The 20543-nt window shown below is 43.9% G+C and overlaps 2 protein-coding genes across 5 annotated transcripts; one reads left to right on the forward strand and one right to left on the reverse strand.

Moving 5' to 3' along the window:
* Positions 1-23: 23 nt before the first annotated feature.
* kctd10 (potassium channel tetramerization domain containing 10) lies at positions 24-7309 on the reverse strand. The gene is made up of 7 exons (XM_048994718.1): positions 7176-7309; positions 6049-6262; positions 4265-4434; positions 3914-4000; positions 3771-3823; positions 3458-3653; positions 24-1964 (listed from the first exon to the last, which is right to left on the reverse strand). Exons 1-7 carry the CDS (start codon positions 7251-7253, stop codon positions 1752-1754), a joined length of 1011 nt encoding a protein of 336 aa, XP_048850675.1. The 5' UTR covers positions 7254-7309; the 3' UTR covers positions 24-1751.
* A 54-nt stretch (positions 7310-7363) lies between these two features.
* Positions 7364-19631, forward strand: ube3b (ubiquitin protein ligase E3B). 4 transcript variants are annotated; one of them, XM_048996208.1, is made up of 28 exons: positions 7364-7619; positions 8483-8638; positions 8771-8950; positions 9456-9573; positions 10106-10165; positions 10262-10366; positions 10476-10572; positions 10689-10774; positions 10867-10949; positions 11406-11511; positions 11655-11775; positions 11932-12109; positions 12188-12354; positions 12629-12796; positions 12893-13064; positions 13338-13456; positions 13553-13667; positions 13801-13900; positions 14034-14153; positions 14293-14469; positions 14558-14668; positions 14816-14953; positions 15072-15137; positions 15253-15311; positions 15600-15782; positions 15963-16074; positions 16389-16481; positions 16588-19631. In XM_048996208.1, the coding sequence occupies exons 3-28, from the start codon at positions 8790-8792 to the stop codon at positions 16777-16779; spliced, it is 3207 nt and encodes a 1068-aa protein (XP_048852165.1). In that variant the 5' UTR covers positions 7364-7619; positions 8483-8638; positions 8771-8789; the 3' UTR covers positions 16780-19631. The 4 variants fall into 4 exon arrangements, with proteins under 4 accessions (XP_048852165.1, XP_048852154.1, XP_048852137.1 ...); XM_048996197.1 differs by lacking the exon at positions 7364-7619 and adding an exon at positions 7736-7803; XM_048996180.1 differs by lacking the exon at positions 7364-7619 and adding an exon at positions 7756-7832.
* The last annotated feature ends 912 nt before the right edge of the window (positions 19632-20543 follow it).

Raw genomic sequence — 20543 nt, forward strand, 5'->3', positions numbered from 1 at the left:
ATATACAAAATACACACCACAAGTATACTTAAAGTGTTTTTATTGTGATAATGTATAAATATAAGTAAGACACTTCACTGTGCATATGTACAAAGATTTTCATTGTGAAATGATTGCTTAAAAAACAAACTTGTACTTAAGCCTAACAAACCAATCATTCCTTTCAAAAAAAGTTACAATGCAGCACAAGTTTTTAGTTTTTAAATAACTTTCTGTAAAAGGGATAAGGGAATATGCTTCCCATTTTGGTCTTAGTCTCCAATTCTACACATGAAATTAACAACTGAACACCATGCCCAAAACTTACATTTTCAAAACACAAAGCATACAGATACTGGACTGAATTAAATGAGGGGCACTGCATGTCTGCTGCTCCATTACTAAACTAAAACAACTGGGGAAAATACCTAAGACACACAAAATTAACAGTGCAAAATAAGCCTTCTATGGTCTTGAAAAATGTTGCGAAACACTGTCCTCTGCTGGACCAGAAACAGAATTCCAGCACTACCTCACCCTTTCACCTCCAAAAATGGTTTTTCACCACCACCATTAGTATACTTCAAAATTGAACATTATAAAAGTCAGACGTATTCAAATTCACTCTCCTCTGAACACCTTAACACCCAAAATGCTTCTGCACACTTACTACAAACTTTTCAGACATAACATTTATGAAATGAAATCCGTTTCAAATTTCTGTGTGGAACTTGTACACTTTCATCCATCCATTTTTCGTACACACTTTTGCACAGCATTATTAAGACTCAAATTACATCATTTGGAACACACATGGACTACACATACATAAGAGACATGTTTTCAGGATGACGCGACAGATGAGTAATTAAACACCACCTGATAACCAAATATTGGGTGGTGGAGTAGGCTCTCAACTCTCCTCTAAATCTCGGGCTAGTCACTCAATACTGGAAGATGACAGCTTGTTTTTCCATTATACAAAAAAGAGAAAAAGAAGAGAGATAATCCAACAGAAGCTGTAACCTTCCAGGACTGGGACCATCATTAAAACATAGCCAGTCAATTACAGTCCTGGATAACAGAATCCAAAATATTCCCAACTCTTATTACATAATTATGGGTTGAGGAAAACAGACCGGAAGGCAGGAGGAGGGTGGCTTGGTTCCTGGCTGGAATATAAATGTCCCAGACTTAGCCCTACAGGATTATAAATGAGCAGTCCTATAATCCCATGGCTCATTCTTAAAAAGATATCTACCTCCCGTGTCTGAAGGGCCACCATGACGTCACAGCAAGACAAATTAGGGCAGCTGAGGGGAATCCACTAAGCTAATCGCAAAGCGCTAATGCACTGTAGAGCTCAGAGGAATGTTCTGGTTTGGTTCCAGACTGCGTCGGGGCACCACCAGTTTGACTGTGAAGGACAGTTATGCTTGTCTGCATTTCCAGCTCAGAATGACATGACCTGCTAAGATGCAGACCGCACTGTTCCTCCTCAGACACATATTTCCCACTCATTCCCCACCAGATCGGGGGGGGGGAGATGGGGCGCCAAAAGACGTGCTGCAGCGAGGTCTCGGCTTCAGGCATCGTGTCAGTCATAGTGAAGCAGACTGAAAAACCAGGAGCACCATGGCTCTGGAGGTGACTGGGGGGGCTCCTATGCGGGGAGCGGTGGTTGTTATAAGGCACGGGGCACAGGCTTCTAGTTGTGAGGGTTCGTGTGTGGATGCATGTTTACGTACAGCTTGTGTATACGCGTGACGCGGTCACTGGTGGTGGTGTGTGCGGTCATCCGGCCTCTTCACGTGGATCCGGCGTACACGCTCAATGCGCTCCTCATCCTCATCTAGGTGGTGTGAGCGGCCCGCAGCGCCCCCCGTGGCCTCCAACAGGGCATTGTCAGGGCCTCGGCCATCCTGGGATTCGTACAGGAGGATGTTCAGTGTCTCTTCATAGATGCGGGCCTCCGGGAACTCCACCTTAGAGGGATGCACCAGAAACATCAGGACGACAGAGAAAGCTGTTCTTTTTTTATAGACTATTACAAAATCGTGTCAGCTGTATCAACTGCTTAATGTGTTTGGCAGAAAGTTAGCCAAGGTGCCTGTCAGTTACGGTAGCTGTACAGCACAAGCGCTACAGAGCAGTGAATACTCACCTGCTTTAGCCTCAGGACCGACACTTTTCCTAGGTCTTTATATTACGACCCAAGTTTTTTAAAGTTTATTTCCAAAAACATAGTGCAGTAATAGCAAATATAACAAATAGGGCAGTAAGAGTAGCACAATGTAGTCATACACTGTTAAACAAAAAAATCCGACATGAGCTATGGTTCTCAGCCGGAAAAGGGTAGAACGCTCTCTCCGGGTTGGGGATGGGGTCCTCCCCCAAGCGGAGGAGTTTAACTATCTCGGGATCTTGTTCACGAGTGGGGGAACGATGATACGGGAGATCGACAGGCGGATCGGTGCGGCGTCAGCAGTCATGCGGGCGCTACATCGGTCTGTCATGGTGAAGAGAGAGCTGAACCAAAAGGCGAAGGTCTCGATTTACCAGTCGATCTACGTTCCTACCCTCACCTATGGTCATGAGCTATGGGTAGTGACCGAAAGAACGAGATCGCGGGTGCAAGCGGCCGAAATGAGTTTCCTCCGCAGGGTGGCTGGGCTCTCCCTTATTGATAGGGTGAGGAGCTCGGTCATTTGGGAGGGACTCAGAGTAGAGCCGCTGCTCCTCCGCATCGAGAGGAGCCAGGTGAGGTGGCTCAGACATCTGTTTAGGACGCCTCCCTGGGGAGGTGTTCCGGGCATGTCCCACTGGGAGGAGACCCCGGGGAAGACCCAGGACACGCTGGAGAGACTATGTCTCTCAGCTGGGCTGGGAACGCCTCGAGATCCCCCCAGTGGAGCTGGATGAAGTGGCCAGGGAGAGGGAAGTCTGGGCCTCCCTGTTGAGACTGCTGCCCCCACGACCCGACCCCAGATTAAGCGGAAGATGATGGATGGATGGATGGATGAGCTATTTTTTTTAACCAGAAACTCTGCCACCCAATGAAAGTAGTCCTGTGACCCACCAGCTGGGAAACAGTGCTATAGAGCTAAAGCCAGCAAACTGACACAGCTAGCTATATTACTTAGCTGTTGCCACCCGTGTTCCCAGTATACCTGTTCAAGAAGTTTATTGTCATATACACAGTATATACAACTTTCAGACCATTATCATTATGTAAAAGGAGACGGCAAAGAAGGTAAGGTACTTAGAGCTCCTGATTGCTTAAGTCAGGTGTTCTGGGAACTGGGATAAAACAAAAATGTGGATCTGTACAGTGTGCCTTGTGGACTGTTTTGGGAAACACTGGCTTACACTATTACCTGCATGACAGCCCAGCTCCACCTGCATACGTCTTTTGCATTCGTGCAAATTAAATTTCAGTCACTGCTAAGCCTAGCCATTTACTCCACGTATACGGTACCTTGGTCTGCTTCTTCTCTGTGGCGTAGACGATGGAAGTACAGCACACCTCAGCGATCTTTCGGCCCTGGCCATAGAAGGACCAGCAGCAGATCTCATCCCCGATGACGTCCTTGATGAAGAGCACTCGTCCGTTGAAGCGCAACGACAGCTTATCAAACAGCTCAATGTTCTTCAGCATGTTGTCATCAGAGTTGCTGGAACGCACAGTGGAATGTGGTCAGGCACCTTCTCTGCACACTGGAGTGACAGCAGCCTCGTAGCAAGCAGACCTTCCCCTTTCTCGACCTGCTTCTCACATGGGCCCACCTTACCTGGTGTAGGAATACTTATTGTTGCTTCTGTTGTACAGCAGCTTGACTGTCGGCTGAATGGAGAGAAAAGGCAAAAGCCCAAGTTAAGGGGTTACGTTTCAAACCTCGATTTCTCACCGCGTCTCACAGCGTAGCCTGCCTACCTTATTGGAGGTGGCGATGAGTCGCTGCTCCTCCTTGGAAGAGGTCACCAGGGGCACCTTGCAGAACGGCTCATACGTGTCCTTGTTCTGAAACAAAACACGCGTAAGCCTGCTAACACTAGATCAAAGGAGTTTCTTCGCAATAAATGAAAGTGCAATAGGCAGGTAGTATCAGAAATGATACAAAATGTGGCATGATCTTTGAGACAAAGCATTCCACTGGGAGTTACTGGAGTTCAAACAGAGCCTCTGACTTTCTTACAACCATAATGCTTTTCACAGATGTAGCCTCCATACAGTGGTAACAGTAATGAGGGAGAGGCTCAGCAGGGCTGAGGGAGATCACTGCACCTGCAGGGCAGCATGGCACTCATCTGCCAGCCCTTGAACCAGGTAGTACTTGGCCTCGGCTAGCAGCTCCTCCACCTCCCGCCGGCTCTCAGGAAGTGGCACTGCCCCATCCCGCAGGTAGTTCAGGATAGTCCCGAAATGTTTCCCACAACGGTCAATGAGGATCCAGCCTGAGGATGGAAATGGAACTTGATACACTTGTAGCAAAGTATCAGTTACTTTAACATCTATCAACAACGGAGAATATCATCCACCAGGGTTTTGGAGATCAAATTACAGGCCAAGAATAAAAAACATTGTGCGCAAGAATTATGGAAGAAAATTGATGACTTTCATTCGCTAGAAACAATGCAAATTTAGTACAGCATAACAGACTCTGCTCCTAACAAACACCCCCAGACTAAATCAAGCAGCAGCTCTCAGTTTAGACAATGCACTAATTATTTCTTTCAGTGGCTAAATCAGGGAGGCTATGTGCTTTGACTTTTGCCAGCAGGCCAGAAAGTCACATGATTAGCGGAGAAGGACATCTCGGGGAATAAACATCCATCCATTCATTCATTCATTTTCCAAACCGCTTATCCTACTGGGTCGCGGGGGGTCCGGAGCCTATCCCGGAAGCAATGGGCACGAGGCAGGGAACAACCCAGGATGGGGGGCCAGCCCATCGCAGGGCACACTCACACACCATGCACTCACACATGTACACATATGGGCAATTTAGCAACTCCAATTAGCCTCAGCATGTTTCCGGACTGTAGGTGGAAACCGGAGTACCCGGAGGAAACCCCACAACGACATGAGGAGAACATGCAAACTCCGCACACATGTGACCCAGCCAGAGACTCGAACCCGGGTCCCAGAGGTGTGAGGCAACAGCACTAATCACTGCACTACCATGCCACCCCCGGGAATAAACATATTGTACTAAAGTGGGTCGAATCATCACACTTTCGGAGCTCATTGTCATAGATTTTAACGAAACTTGGCGTGTTTATTTGGTCACATGAGTAACTCATGAAACTGGGCGTGCCTGGGATCAATATTGAGGGAAACTTTTTTTGGGGTGGAGGGCTATGATTTTGACTGGCTATATTTACCTTAATGTAATCCGCACAGAAGTGGTCCTTATATTGTTTTAAAGCTATTGTCTAGCTCTAAAGATTGAACAAATAATATGCCATCCCCATATGAATAATTACAATGTAATAACCAAATAAAATATTAAAAATTCAATAACAAAAAACCTATTTAAAAATGTATGAATTTTTTACTAAAGCTTGACCATCGTCATCTCCAGAATACAAACATTGCAAAACTGTGTTACATCCAGAGTTGCTGTATGCCCAGAATACAACTACAGGACACCATTCACTCATTCCACCCCCCAGCAGACTCACTGGTGGCACAGATTATTATATTGTACATGTAGTAATCCCACTCGTGAGCAGATGCGTGACTATTAATGGTCCCAATTTCAGTTTCATGAGTTACTCGTGTGACCAAGTCAGCATGCCATGTTTCATTAAAATCCATGACGATGAGGTCGAAAGTGTGATGATTTGACATGGAATGACACAATTTTTAAATAATTTAGGAAAGGTATCACAAAACATTTAAGCCAAGCGAGTTTGGTTAGTAATTAAGATACTTTGAAATGAACCAACATGAAACAGCAACTCAAAATCAAAAGACCCAGAACATATAGACACATGAAAGGAGACTAAACTGCATAATCAGCAGCAGTCTTCCTGCTTAACCCCACCCCACCGGCTGATCAGTACCTTCACTGTCCGTGAGCACCTCCATCCTGCCACTGAACATGGCCTTCAGCATGGTGTCCTGTTTGGTGAGTGTCTGCATGGTGGTATAGTACAGCGCCCCTCCAACATTCAGCTTCACATACTTGGAGCTGGGACTGGAGCCCTTAAAAGATGTGGTCCTAGTCGTAGCTGCCGGCACTGCCGAGCTGACCATACTGTCTCCTGACATCTCTTCCTGAAAGTACAAAAAGCATCAGATGGTGGTTAAGGACCAGGCTTCAGATCCCTTTAGTTACTTTTCAATTCTGAAGAGGTGAACTGGCTGTGGTCACACAGATTTTTAACTTGCTCTACAATAACATCCGAGTGGATAAATGGAGAACAACGATTCATTCTATACACCGGGATAATCAGCTAAACACACGGTGAAGATTCTCCAGGAAATGTCACCGATCCGATACGTATTTCAAGCTCAGTAACGCATAATTCACGATACATTAAGCGTCCAATAGTAAAATACCAAAAACTGTTACAGAGTTAACTTAGAATCTACCCTGGTTGCTGCGCAAAGGCTTAAATACGAGTAAACGCTAACAAGTGTAGACAACGAGAAGGGTCCCACTTCTTTATAGGAATAAAATGACCAGTGAAGAGGAGGGTCAACATCAAAGGAGGAATTCAGTATATGGAGAGTTAAAAGACGGTTCAGATGAAGTTTGTGGAGATACAATATACGCGTATAGGTTAGGCTGCGATACTACTAGTTCAGCACCGTAAAGCAGTCCCCATTACTACACCCTTCACTTGCCACGAAACCAAGCCAACGACGTAAATTAGCCAGCGACATCTTAGCCATAGCGCTAGCCTGGCGATTGAAGTATGCAGAACATTCGCCAACTTGGTACCCGGTTTGGCAGCTATTAGACTACTTGGGCGGCCTCATTATCGGAGCCGAATATACATAAAACATCGAGTTAATTTGCTAGTTAAAATGGAGTCGTGCCTCTCCAGCCCTTAAACGCAGTTAACAATTGGCAGGAAACAAAAAGTGCGTTACCATCTACCCGCTCCCAGACCCACAGATCGCCCTGCCGACACGGAATAGCGATACCAACAGTATTAATGTTTAAACCGCTTTTTCTTATTACCATAGAATCGAGAAGCGCTCCGCAACCCTCCGAAGCTGTCGGCCAGTTGCCCACTTCCGGTCCAAAAAAGGGTTTCATGTGATTGGCATCCGCTTCCGGTCAATGACGTAAGTGTACTATGCGGCGCATTCTCCCACAGCCGGCAAGTCTGACGATGCTTCCGGTAGCTGATCTTATGGGCGGTTAAAACGGCTCGCACCCCGGGTAGTGCAGTATATCTTTCCCCACTTTGCTGATATGTGCCCAGTAAAAAAATAACATTGTCCAGATGCGATGTCAATGTGCCAAATTTCATTCTTGCGTACACATACACGTGGGTGACAGCTCTATTAATAAATTAAATTTTAAACGCACTATACAATGTCTCTTAAAAACCGGCGCCACCCCAAATAAGGCATTGTTGTCGGTTTAGCCGTTCCGGAGCCTAACTAAAACACGTATTTGGTGAGTAATAAGAGTTCGCAAATTATTGCCAAACTTTAATGTGGGTTTTTGAGAGAGTTGCAGAGGGGGCAGCGTCACCCATTGGGTCCGCTTTAAGCAGGACGCGTGGGGTTAATTGGTGGCGCTTGTTCGCCTGCTGGGTAAATGTCAAAGACGGGCGTTTTCTGCACGGACACATTTCAAGGTGACAACGGCAGGATTAATGGCTGATCTGTGTGTACATTTTTTGCTCTTATTGTTTTTGGATCGTTTGGTTCTTTTCGGTCATGTAATTGACAGCGTTATTATCGGCGGGCTTTCACTTCTTCTTCCTTTTATGTCTTCTGCTGTGTATCTTTAGTTTGTTACGTTGCGAAATGGGATGCCACTAGCTTCCAATACTCGCTGTTTAGCTTAAGGAGTAAATAGCCAGGGAACGTAACCAGTTCCTTTTGTTGAATTGTCATTTAAATTGTTATTTAGATATAGTTAATATTTATAAACTGGCACATATATTGTTGCATTTATACTTGTGTTTGCTATACCGTAAAGGGTAAACCTGTCATTCCATGGCTACACCCAAGCATGCAACCTTATATCATTTTGAGGCTTGTTGATTTTATTAAGTTGTTTGTCATCTGTATTTGCCGTCGAATTATGTTTAGCTAATTATTACGGATTCTGAGTTTCAGTAATGAATTTGATTAGTTATACAGTAATGCGTATTATTGTTTTCTTCTTGTAATGGGTGTAGCAAGCAGGCTGCATCTAGCTCAGCCAGCTTCTTGTTGGTTTGTAACTTGAGGAGGACATTAATGTCGCCGAATAACAAGCCATCCAGTAACGATGAACTTTCAAACCTTCTTCGTGTGGTTTGTTCCCAGAGATGACACTGTCCCCAGCCCATGCTGATTTTATCCCGGGTTATTTCTGGAGGTCTGTAAGCGATCCACAGCCCTTTGGAAGTCGGGATTCTCGCAAAACGATGGGATATTTAAAGCAAGCTGCATGAGCTGAGGATCTTCAGATAAAATCAGTCGGTCAGTACAATCTGTATTTTCATCCATGACAATTTTGAATCACTGTATTGACGTCCTCTGAACACAGGCAGAACATGTCGTTTGCAGTAAATGCGTGCCCTGTGACTGTCGTCTCAGTAACGTGAATGATAGTGTCATTTAGGAGGGAAAGATGTTCAGCGTGGCCCAGACCTCCAAGTCCCAGTTCCTGGACAAAGCCAGGCAAGCTCGGGAAGAGAGGAAGGGGCATAAGGAGCGTGAGAGATCCGCCATCCAGATCCAGGCACTGGTCCGGAGGTTCCTCTGCCGCTGCCGGTTGCAGAAGCAAATAAGGTTTGCACAATTGCACAACATTCAAGCTTGCTTTTATGCATTAGACAGCTGCTTTCGCACAAATGAAGTTACCTGGTAAAAACATTTTTCATCCAGTGTATTACAATATTATGAAAATCAGAAAATGATCAGAATAGTCACTCCTAATTAAAATAGTAAGGATACAGATCTAACAAGGTGAAAGGGTTGTATTACATATTTGTTACTATATACAATCTTTATGTCAGGGGTCTCCAACTCTGGTCCTGGAGAGCAACTGTGCAGTAGGTTTTCTATCCTACCTGGCTTCTGATGAGCCACACCTGTTCCTGATATTTGCCTGAGGACAGGTGTGGCTCATCAGAAGCCAGGTAGGATAGAAAACCTACTGGATAGTAGCTCTCCAGGACCGGAGTTGGTGACCCCTGCTTTATATAGACATTGATTTCTGTGGCCATGGGCGACTGTGTTTGTTTAATCTATAGTGACCTTTCTTACACAAACCTACAATCTCTGGCTTCTCCAGGAAAGAGGTGGATGAATTCTTTCAGGCTTATGAAGCTGGAACCACCAAAAGAAATGCACTTTCTATTTTTAAAAATGCAAGAAAATTATTATTCATATACAGGAAGGATGATAAGCTGGTGAGTCAATCTAATATTTTAATGCAATGTTTTAGGAAAAGATAGATGTTTTAGTGGCAGTTTAATGATCTCCTACAAAATCATGTTATGTTTTCATGTAATTTGTAAGGACTGGGCCATCCGGTGGTGCCTAAATACAGTTAATAATAAGTGTTACAAATTAGATTTCTTGGTTGTTGAAATAATGTGGTATACCTTATTTTACTAAAGATTGCACTATGGAGTTGTATGGACTCTACCCTGAGTAGTACATAATATTGCATACTATATATTTTATATTAATTTCTTTAAATACCATGCCTACACACACACACACACACACACACACACACATATATATATATATATATATATATATATATATATATATATATATATATATATATATATATATATATATATAAAATTTATTTTATTCTAAAGACGCTAATTGCACCCCGGTAATGTATTATTGGGTGGACATATGGGGGATATTGGATATTCCATTATTACTATTTTTTTAGGCAATTCTAACCATTTTCTTTTTATGTAGAGGTTTGAGAAGCTCTGTCGCGTGATACTTAGCAGCATGGAAGTAGAAAATGACCAAAAGGTCAGTGCTGGGGCATCTTTCTGTTGGAACAGGGTTGAGGAAATCACGGCTGACATCAGTCGCCACTTGGGACTGACTTTATATGTTTTTCTTTAGGTGTGGTATGTGTCCCTTGCACTGTCCAAAGACCTCACCATCCCTTGGATTAAACAAATTAAAGACATACTGTGGGTGTGTTGTGAGTTCTTGAAAGTACTGAAGGTATGATTTCTTTCTGGAGTGTGCCAGAATATTCTTTTCTATGACAGTGTGAGGTTAACTTTACCAGTTGTAGGACTGACTATGACTGTGTTTTCCTTCATGTTTCTAGCCTGACATAATGCAGGACAGCAAACTGGTTACTCTGTATCTCACCATGCTGGTGACATTCACAGACACCTCAACATGGAAGATTATTAAAGGCAAAGGTTAGTGTCAGGCCAGAGAAGACATTCCCTGCTAGAATACGTTCAGCATTAGCAGCCAGCAGTTTTTTCCACTCCAAAAGGATGGTCATCCACTGTTTCTGTGTCTGTTGTGCCAGGGGAGGGTCTTCGACCGGCGCTGACTCGCATCTGTGAGAATATTATGGGTCACCTCAACCAGAAGGGATTCTACACCATTCTGCAGGTGCTGTAGTCCTCTGTAGATCAAGTCCCTGTTATTTCTTGCTTCGCTGTGCTTTCCACAGATTATATTTTGCCTTTATTTTTTCTTTTCAGATTTTATTAACTAATGGACTGGCTCGATCCAGACCATCGTTTTCTAAAGGAACCCTCACAGCGATATTCACGCTTTCATTAAGGTAAGTCACTACTTTCTGATCCTGGTGATTTAATAATTAAAAATATCATTAACATGTTGTTGTTTTTTTTCCACCGGTTTTCACATTTTTGAAAAACTCCCTTGTTCAGCTGAATCTTATAAGGTGTTACATAATTGAGAATAAAAAATATTAGTATAATCCTAATTAAACCAAATCTTTTGTTCATTGTATCTCTGCAATGTTAAATGGAAAAATGTCTTTGTTCCAGAACTGGAACAATTTTGAGCTCAGGTTTCTATGAATAATTTACATTTAAATTGATTTTTTTAAGGTTTTATATTGAAATATTTGACAGATGTTTCAACAGATGTGCATTGCGCTGGATAGTTAAACCGATGTATCTACAAAAATCTGTTTCTGACTGATGAACATGGCCACGTCTTAGTCTGCACCACCCGCTGGTGAATAACTAAGTGTACATTTCACTGCTCTCAGACCTGTTGTTGCTGCTCACTTCTCCGACAACCTCCTGAGGTCCTTCCTGATCCACATCATGTCTGTTCCAGCCATAGTCTCACACTTCAGCTCTCTTACACCTGAGGTAAGCATGGAGGTGAATTCGAGATGGGAGGGGGGAGGTCCAGAACCTGCTCAGCGAGGTCACAACGAAATGCAGGAATCCAAACCCTTGAACCCTTCAGTTTCTTCCTGATGGTCTAAGAGCCTTTCTTTGGTTTTGTCCAGTGCATGACCTCCTTTCAGACTCATGAACTGCTCCGGAAGTTTATCATCTTCCTGAGCCGGGAAGAACAGTGCATGGACATATGCGTCTGCCTGGAGGGGAGTCACACGCTTTGCTTGCTGGGTATGTGTCCTCTGTGTTTTGCTTTCATACTTTTCATCCGAGAGATGAACCCATTTACAATCATTCAAGGCCGAGAGAATTATTGTAGTTATTTTAAGCTCATGCTTGTGTGACAGTGACTGACTGGTTGATATTCTTTATTGCCTAAACTTTAAGGTAATCTGATTCACCTGGGATACATCACTGAGAAGGTGCTTGAGGAGGAGGCCGGTCACTTTGTGAAAGATCTGACGGACATGCTGTCCTACTGCCAGCGCTACGTGTCCCAGAAGAAGTCCAACCTCACGCACTGGCACCCTGTCCTGGGCTGGTTCTCTCAGACGGTCGATTACGGGTCGGTGGAAGTTCGAGGGTGGCCCGAGTATTGACATCTCTGTCCCTGAATCTGAAACATTTCTTCCTTCTTTTGCAGTTTGAACGAGTCCATGCCTTTGGTAACCCGACAACTTCAGTACCTGTGGGGGGTGTCCATCATCCGGACTCTGTTTTCTGACGTTCTTAGCAAAAAGCTAGATAGCCAGGAGCCAATGCCCCAAACTGCACAACCCACCACTTCTCAGAACAACCTGCCGGTGAAAAGTACGAAATACAGCTCAGCACTCTGAGTCCCGTCTCACAGCGCACATTTCATCCATCTATAAAAGTCTATATAATAAAATTACCATATGATTAACTAGGTTGCTGGCTTTAGTCCTAAAACTACAGTGTTGTGTGGTAGCTCTTGAGGTCTCTTATTTGAAGCTATAAGCACATTAGAGACATGAGTTGCATGACCTAAGAAAGTGTATTGCTTGGACAAAGCCAAGACATCAAGCTGCTCCTCTGAAGGCTTCACCTGTGTCACATTGCACAGACCTGTTCAAGAGGGCCTTCCAGAAGTCTGCATCTGTACGCAACATCCTGAAACCCATTGGGGGCAGGCGGGTGGACTCGATTGAGGTGCAGAAAGTGTGCAGTGTCTGCATGCTCTACCAGACAGCTCTGACCACGCTCAACCAGATCCGGCTGCAGATCCTCACTGGTCAGTTCCTTGTACGCTTTGAATACACATCTGCCTCTGGCTCATTAGAGACCCATACTTGCCTCTAAACTGCACCCTTGTGTCTCTCCTCCACAGGACTTACATACCTAGATGACCTGCTCCCCAAGCTATGGGCCTTCATTTGCGAATTAGGACCCCAGGGAGGACTCAAGCTCTTTCTGGAGTGCCTGAACAATGACACGGATGAGTCCAAGCAGCTACTGGCCATGCTGATGCTCTTCTGTGACTGCTCCCGGCATCTCATCACGTAGGGCCATCTCAAATAGATGTTGGCTCACTTTCACTTCCAGCTGTCTGGGGCCTGTTTCAGAAAGAAGGATTTCATGCTTGGCTAAATTTAAGGTAGTCTGAGCTACCAGTGAATGAAGGTACCTTAAATCCGGCAAGCTATCCGGCTAAGCAAGAAGTCCTGCTTTCTGAAACATGGCCCTGGAGGAGTTTTTCTTTTTATTGTATCAGTTTTATTTAATTTCAGTGGTTCCTGGCTGATTTGACTGCCCAAATTTGTCATTGATTGTAGAATCCTGGATGACATTGAAGTGTACGAGGAGCAAATCTCATTCAAGATTGAAGAGCTGGTGACCATTTCCTCCTTCCTGAACAATTTTGTGTACAAGATGATCTGGGATGGCATCCTGGGTATGTCCTTCACCATTCTGTAAGGCTCTCTCAGAAGGAGGGTGACAGTTTGCCTCCTGTTTACATTGACACTTCTTTACTGTGTCATTTACTTAGAGAATGCTAAGGGTGAGAAGTTGGACCTGTTTCACAGCGTCCACGGCTGGCTAATGGTCCTTTATGAGCGTGATTGTCGGCGCCGGTTCACCCCCGATGACCACTGGCTACGCAAGTGAGTGACCCTGGGACTCGGACTCCTTCAGCATACTAGCCTTCTTCGTAGTTATTTAAAAGGGACAAACTTGCTGCTGCATGTTTTGTGTTGCCTAAGAGTCTTCCTTCACACTCTCCATGTGCATTCCCAGAGATCTGAAGCCAAGCCTTCTGTTCCAAGAGTTGGAGAAGGGAAAGAGGAGAGCTCAGCTGTTGCTGCAGTACATCCCGCATGTCATCCCGCACAAAAATGTGAGTGAATGGGGAACACCCCCACAGCTTTTTTTTTGGGGGGGGCGGGGGGTATTCCTCTTCTCTTTTTCACTCTATCCCAAATTACCATTCAGGATTTGACCCTCCATCCTTTTTCATTTTCTTTTCCCAGAGGGTCCTTTTATTCCGTAATATTGTTACAAAAGAGAAGGAGACTTTGGGATTGGTGGAGACGAGCTCTGCCTCCCCACACGTTACCCACATCACCATCCGTCGTTCTCGAATGCTGGAGGTACGCAGCAAAGGACAGGAATACATCCATCAATCTTCTAACTGATTATCCTGGTCTGGGTGGCAGGCAGGAAAATACAGCCATTATGTCATCTAAGCAACTTGGTGGTCCTTATGAGAGTCTTCTTCATGGACTTTAGGATGGCTATGACCAGCTGCGCCGATTACCCATCAACTCCATCAAGGGGGTCATCCGAGTGAAGTTTGTCAATGATCTTGGGGTGGATGAGGCCGGTATTGACCAGGATGGGGTCTTTAAGGAGTTTTTGGAGGAGATCATCAAGAAAGTCTTCAATCCAGCACTCAATCTATTTAAGGTATGGTATTCTTACATTAATGATTTTCTTTACGAATCTCCATTGTAAAGACTCAAATGATCTTCAGTAACTCTCTTTAAAACAATAGACCACCAGTGGAAATGAGAGGCTCTACCCTTCTCCAACATCCAATATCCATGAGAACCACCTACAACTCTTTGAGTTTGTGGGTAGGATGCTGGGCAAGGCCATGTATGAGGTCAGTTTCCCACAGTCTCTCTCAGTCTGAATACCTAGGTTGTTGAGAGCGATGATAACCGATCCGTTGATCACTGTTGTTGGCGATGATGATGATGACGATAATGCTGATTTCTCACTAAGCTTTTTAAATGTGTGTGGGGTCCAGGGCATTGTGGTGGATGTGCCTTTTGCCTCCTTCTTCCTGAGTCAAGTATTGGGCCACCATCACAGCACTTTCTACAGCTCTATTGATGAGCTACCTTCCCTGGATTCGGAGTTCTACAAAAATCTGACCTCTATAAAGGTCCGTCCTTCCGTCCCACTTCCCGATGCTTAACATATTTTTCCTAACGTATTTTTAAAATCACTCTCAGGCTGTTTGTCCCCTTTAATTTAATTTTCTGTCACTTTTAAAATTGCAGCGCTATGACGGAGATGTCAGCGACCTTGGTCTGACCTTGTCATACGATGAAGAAGTCATGGGACAGGTAATGGCTGATCGATTTGTGTTCCTTTATTGACCACATGGTAACATGACAACATTGGCTTAGACAGCGCAGATGACCCTTGACCCATAGGCTAAAGCTCTGGGTGTCTTCACAGCTGGTCTGCCACGAGCTGATCCCAGGGGGAAAGACCATGCCTGTCACCAATGAAAATAAGTGAGTTCTTTAGATGTAGCTACATTTCCCACATTACTTTTACGACTTAAGAATTCAGCAGCTTATCATCATGCTTGCACAATCCTCTAATATGTATTCAGTTTATATGGCTGACACACTGTATGTACCAGCTTGTGAACACCACTAGTATGTATTGCAACAGTAAAAAGTTGGACAGCGAGTCATCTTATCTGGGCCTTCTGGTGTGTAATCAGCATCTAACGAAGCTGCAGTGCATTAGGAGGCAGGATCTTGGCCAGTCCTTACCATTGTCGCCATCCACTGCAGGATCAGCTATATCCACTTGATGGCGCACTTCCGCATGCACACCCAGATCAAGGACCAGACAGCGGCCTTCATCCGTGGCTTCCGCTGCATCATCAATCCGGAGTGGCTACACATGTTCTCCACTCCGGAGGTGCAGCGGCTTGTTTCCGGGGACAATGCTGAGATCGACCTGGACGACCTCAAGTGAGCACCTGTGCATTAGGAATGCCTGTTAATTCTTTAAGTCAACTGCATAATTTACAAACCAATTTCTGCAATTCTGGATTTTGCCGGAGTGTGTCTTAAAAAGTATGAGGTGTGCATGACTTTCCTTGGTTTTGCTGCACTTCAGTCCCCTTAACCTCTTGTTTTTTCCCCTTTCAGGAAACACACTGTGTACTATGGAGGATTCCACAGCAGTCACCGAGTGATTATTTGGCTGTGGGACATCTTATCCAGTGACTTTTCGGCAGTGGAGAGGGCAATGTTTCTCAAGGTGAAACACTTTTTATCTTGGGTATCCATAGCAGACCGTAGGTCTGTGGATTCGTATCACATTGCGGGTAGTGCTGTTGGCTGTGGTGTTGTAGTAGGTAATGGTGGTGTTGTTCTGGTTGTTGTGATGATATGGTTTTTTTTCTGTATATGATGGTGTTGCTGTTTAGCGTCACCATTATTATTGCTGGTGGTGGTGTATCATTTTACTAGCAAGTTCATGGGTGTGGTTGTGGAGGTGTGGTCTTTGCTGTAGTATAACTAGATGGGACTGGAGGTGACGTTGGTGTTTATTGTTGTTGTTGTCGTCCTCAGTTTGTCACCAGTTGCTCACGGCCCCCCCTCCTGGGTTTCGCCTACCTCAAGCCGCCATTCTCCATTCGTTGTGTGGAAGTCTCTGATGATCAGGTGAGGCTGGAAATAATACTGTCTGAGGAAACTGAATACTTTTTCAGCCATCTTTAGAGCTGTATGTTTCTTACCTGAAAGTGTGTGCGTGTCTCGGGTGCCCCAGGACACGGGGGATACCTTGGGCAGTGTCCTGCGGGGCTTCTTCACCATCCGGAAGAAGGAGCCGGGAGGCCGTCTGCCCACCTCATCCACTTGCTTCAACCTGCTGAAGCTGCCCAACTACAGCAAGAAGAGCGTGCTCCGGGACAAGCTGCGCTACGCCATCAGCATGAACACAGGCTTCGAGCTGTCTTAGGGCTCCACTCAAACTTCTGGGATCCAGAGAGGCCCTGTCTACGGGCACCACACCCAAAAGGGACGCTCCTCTTGCTGGCACTCCATGCAGACAGGAAGTCCCTCCTAGCACTCCCCCAGACAGGAAGCTCCTCCTCTCTGATACCCCAAAGCTGCCTGTGCACTCCTACACCCTATAGGAGGATGCCCCTCAACCTGACACCTGGCTGTGAAACTGGCCAATCAGTTACAGACATTTTGAGAGTGGTTTTGACGATTAGAAAGCATCTGAGACAGAACAATTTCACCCTTTTACCTAAAACTTCTCAGCTATAGCCCTTGGTTAAAACCTAATGCTAGGTTAATGTAATGTAATTAGATGCCTCTTACAATCTAGTATTTCTCAGGCATATGAACAAGGTTTATGATCTCTCACTACATATTTATTAAACTGGATAGCAATACAGATGCAAGCCATGGAAAAAAAAAAAACTTACAGGAACACACTGAGGAATTATGGGGAAAGAAGACTTACATATACTTGGCACGATCCTTAAATAGAAATTGAGAAACATGCAAATGAGTGTTTAAAGCATTTTTTTTTGTTGTTCGAGACTGGCTGTCTTTGGGTATTTATGGGGTTTCAACACTATCCGTGCCCTCTGCAGAATAAGGTGATTTTTGTATCAGTTTTCCCATATTCCCGTTTCCTGAAGACAGTATCTTCCCCGTCCTGCTTTCTGCCTGTTTACTGCTGTTGCAGAATTGATCAAATATGACTTGACTCCTTGCACCTTCATTCCCAATGCTAAGAGATAACAGAAACTGCTACTACTGGCATCTAATGTAGATGGCACACATTTTTTAATTCTTTTACCTTGTGACAAGTTGTGTTGTGACATATATGATGTTGTCCTACAACTCAATGACAGAGGTCTGTTTTGCTACGGGGTTGTTTTGTTGCTTTAAAACATGGATAACACAAAAACGCGAAGCCATTTTCACAGATGATAGCTTGAAGTCCAAATGTTCTTGTTTCTATGGCGACTTCTCTTCTTATTGCCGCCATGAATTGCCAGGCAAATGAGAAATGGACCACACACCCTGGTTCAGCTTTGCTAACATGTTGACTCCCCTGAGGAAAATCCTTCATGTCTTTCAGCTGTGCTGCATTGTGGGGGGAAGAATTTAGAAATGTCACCTTATCTCTGGGAATGAAGCCATAAACTTGGGTGGGGGGCAACCACAATTATAGCAGAGATCGTGAGAAGGCTGTGCTCCTTGAGCAGCAAAGCCTGCTGCGAATTGGGTGCTGTCAGACGCATGTACACAAACATCCACCTGTGCTCAAAGCCGTCAAATAGGAAGCAGGGAAAAAGGACATGCACAACAGCCCTCACCCAAGGTATTGTGGGATGGCTTGTCTTATTTTTAAGTCGACTAATCTCCATGACACTGAAAGAAGGGTTTTTATTTTTTCCAACTTTTGATGAAAAGCTATAGATGAATAATTAGGTTTTTAAATCTTTTTTTCCCATGGAATTCTAATGAGCCCTTTTATTTAACATTTGTAAGGTTATGTAACTGATGGACTGTCTTGTGAAAATCAATATGTAACCTCTCAGCACTACTATGGAAGTTCAGAGTGAAGTGTTAAGGGTTAAAAAGAATAGCAATAGACTAATTCTAATTTAATTATGCAAAGTTGTCTGATTGAGGCATCAGTCAGTGTGTTTGTGTACTTGCAACCCAACAAACAGGTGGTGTTTCTTTACTGTTACTTTTTATTTTTCTCAGAGTGTTTTTCAGTTCTGGAGCGATGTAAAAGTACCCGTCCATCAGGCACACAATGTATGTGGAACATAGAGTCCAGCATTTCAATTGTTCAGTTTGCAAAATATCTAATTTATTTTTTAATCTGGGTTGGTATTAGCTTGCCTCCCCCTGTCTAATGGGTAGGTGATTGTAGTGAGGTCTCTCCTTGTGAGGCTGTTATGGAGCTTTCAGGAGGCTTTTCATGATGGCCCCCGTGCTTCACAAAACCAGTCTTTGATTTACTGACTCTTTTAAGATCAAGGTTCTAAAATCATCTCTGGAAAAGTGTGACTTTCAGTAATTGGCTCTGGTGCTGCCTGGTGACTCAAATTGACTCAGCTGGATGTCATTGAACAGCTAGTTCTACTCATAAATCTTTTCATAACATTTCCATAAATGTTGATTTATGGCATATACATATGTAAATGTATAAATGACTGCTGGGGAAACAACTATGGAGATTTTTATTAATATTTGCTATCAGTTTTTAAATTACACATGTATAAAGGAATCTGCATTTCTTTATAGGTAGGTGAAACTGATTTTTATGGAAATCTCTGGTGTTTTCTAAGAAAGGGCTCTGTCTTGTTTTAAGTGTGTTGTGGTCACATCAGTTCTAATGCCGTTTCAAGGGCTTCGTGCAAAATCGACTTCAGTGATGTCCAACGTAAGAGTCTGGATGACATGGGGACTTGTTTATGATGGATTCAGAAGAGTGACAACTTCAAGTTCACCAGAGTCAAAAGATACCTCACAGGCTCAGCCTAGTGTTCCTGATCTTACTCGTCAGTGTTTAATGATGTCATGAAATTTTACACTTGCTCTCCCTTTTAACATGAATCCAGGAAAAGAAAGAGATGAAATACTTTCTCCCTCTTAAAAGTGTCTTGGAAGATAAAAAAAAAAATATTGGTTGCACTGTGTGAAATACTAGGTTTATTTCAATGTAAAAATTGATTATTGTGTATTATCTCATTGAAGTTATTTCTGCTGTAATGTAATAACATTATTGTTAACTCACCATGTAAACCTTTCATTTTTCTTAAACATTTATAGCTACCCTTGTGCTTAGTGCCTCGTTATTACAGTACATTCGTCCATCTTCACAAGATTTGAATTTGTCAAGCTACATTAAGTACTCCACTCCATCTCTCTAAGTTCTTGTCACACAAGTGAACAGGGATTATTCGCATTAGGTGAAAGGTTTATTTAAAATCACGATCATCATCTACTATACATATGTTTCCAAATTGCAGCCAAATTATTCCCCTACTAAAAATCCTAATCTGGATACAAATCTACTGGCAGATGTTTCTCAAAGCACATGAAATATTGCTTTTCACCATTAAAGTCTTACCTGTAACGCTGTGTGTTTGGGATTTATTTATATACACCCACTGAGCACATTATTAAAACAACTGTACAATTGCTTATTCATGTAATAATCTAATAACCTTATTATGTGGCAGCAGCACAGTGCATAAAATCATGTAGGTGCAGGTCAGGACCTTCTGTTAATATTCACATCGAACACCAGAATGAAAATGCGATGTCATTGATTTTGACGGTGGAATGATTGTTAGTGCCAGATGGGCTGGTTTGAGCATTTCTACATCTATACGTCCAGGGAGCAGCGGTTCTGTTAATGGAAATGCCTAGTTGATGAGAGAGGTGAGAGGAGAATGACCAGACTGGTTCGAGCTGACAGAAAGGCTACAGTAACTCAGATAAGCACTCTGTATAGCTGTGGTGATTTAAAAAGCATCTTAGAATGGCCAGCATATATAGCCTTGAAGCTGATGAGATACAACAGCAAAAGACCATGAGGGGTTCCACTCTTGTCAGCCAAAACTAGGAAGCTGAGGCAGCAGTGGACACAAGCTCACAAAAAGTGGAGCTGGAGACTGGCATACCCTGCTCTTGATTTCTCCTGAGGTACATAGATGGTAGAGTCAAGTTGCAGGCTGGACA

Source organism: Brienomyrus brachyistius, chromosome 2, assembly GCF_023856365.1.
Source record: "Brienomyrus brachyistius isolate T26 chromosome 2, BBRACH_0.4, whole genome shotgun sequence".
NCBI classification, from domain to species: domain Eukaryota; kingdom Metazoa; phylum Chordata; class Actinopteri; order Osteoglossiformes; family Mormyridae; genus Brienomyrus; species Brienomyrus brachyistius.

Coding starts and splice junctions, on each gene's coding strand:
- ube3b (XM_048996208.1), top strand. CDS start 8,790: ATGTTCAGCGTGGCCCAGACCTCCAAGTCCCAGTTCCTGGACAAAGCC. Junction 12,355..12,628: donor GAACAACCTGCCGGTGAAAA/GTACGAAATACA, acceptor CACATTGCACAG/ACCTGTTCAAGAGGGCCTTC. Junction 14,470..14,557: donor CAGCACTCAATCTATTTAAG/GTATGGTATTCT, acceptor TTAAAACAATAG/ACCACCAGTGGAAATGAGAG.
- kctd10 (XM_048994718.1), bottom strand. CDS start 7,253: ATGAAACCCTTTTTTGGACCGGAAGTGGGCAACTGGCCGACAGCTTCG. Junction 4,435..6,048: donor GGTGCTCACGGACAGTGAAG/GTACTGATCAGC, acceptor TTCCATCCTCAG/GCTGGATCCTCATTGACCGT. Junction 4,001..4,264: donor AGTGCCATGCTGCCCTGCAG/GTGCAGTGATCT, acceptor GTTTTGTTTCAG/AACAAGGACACGTATGAGCC.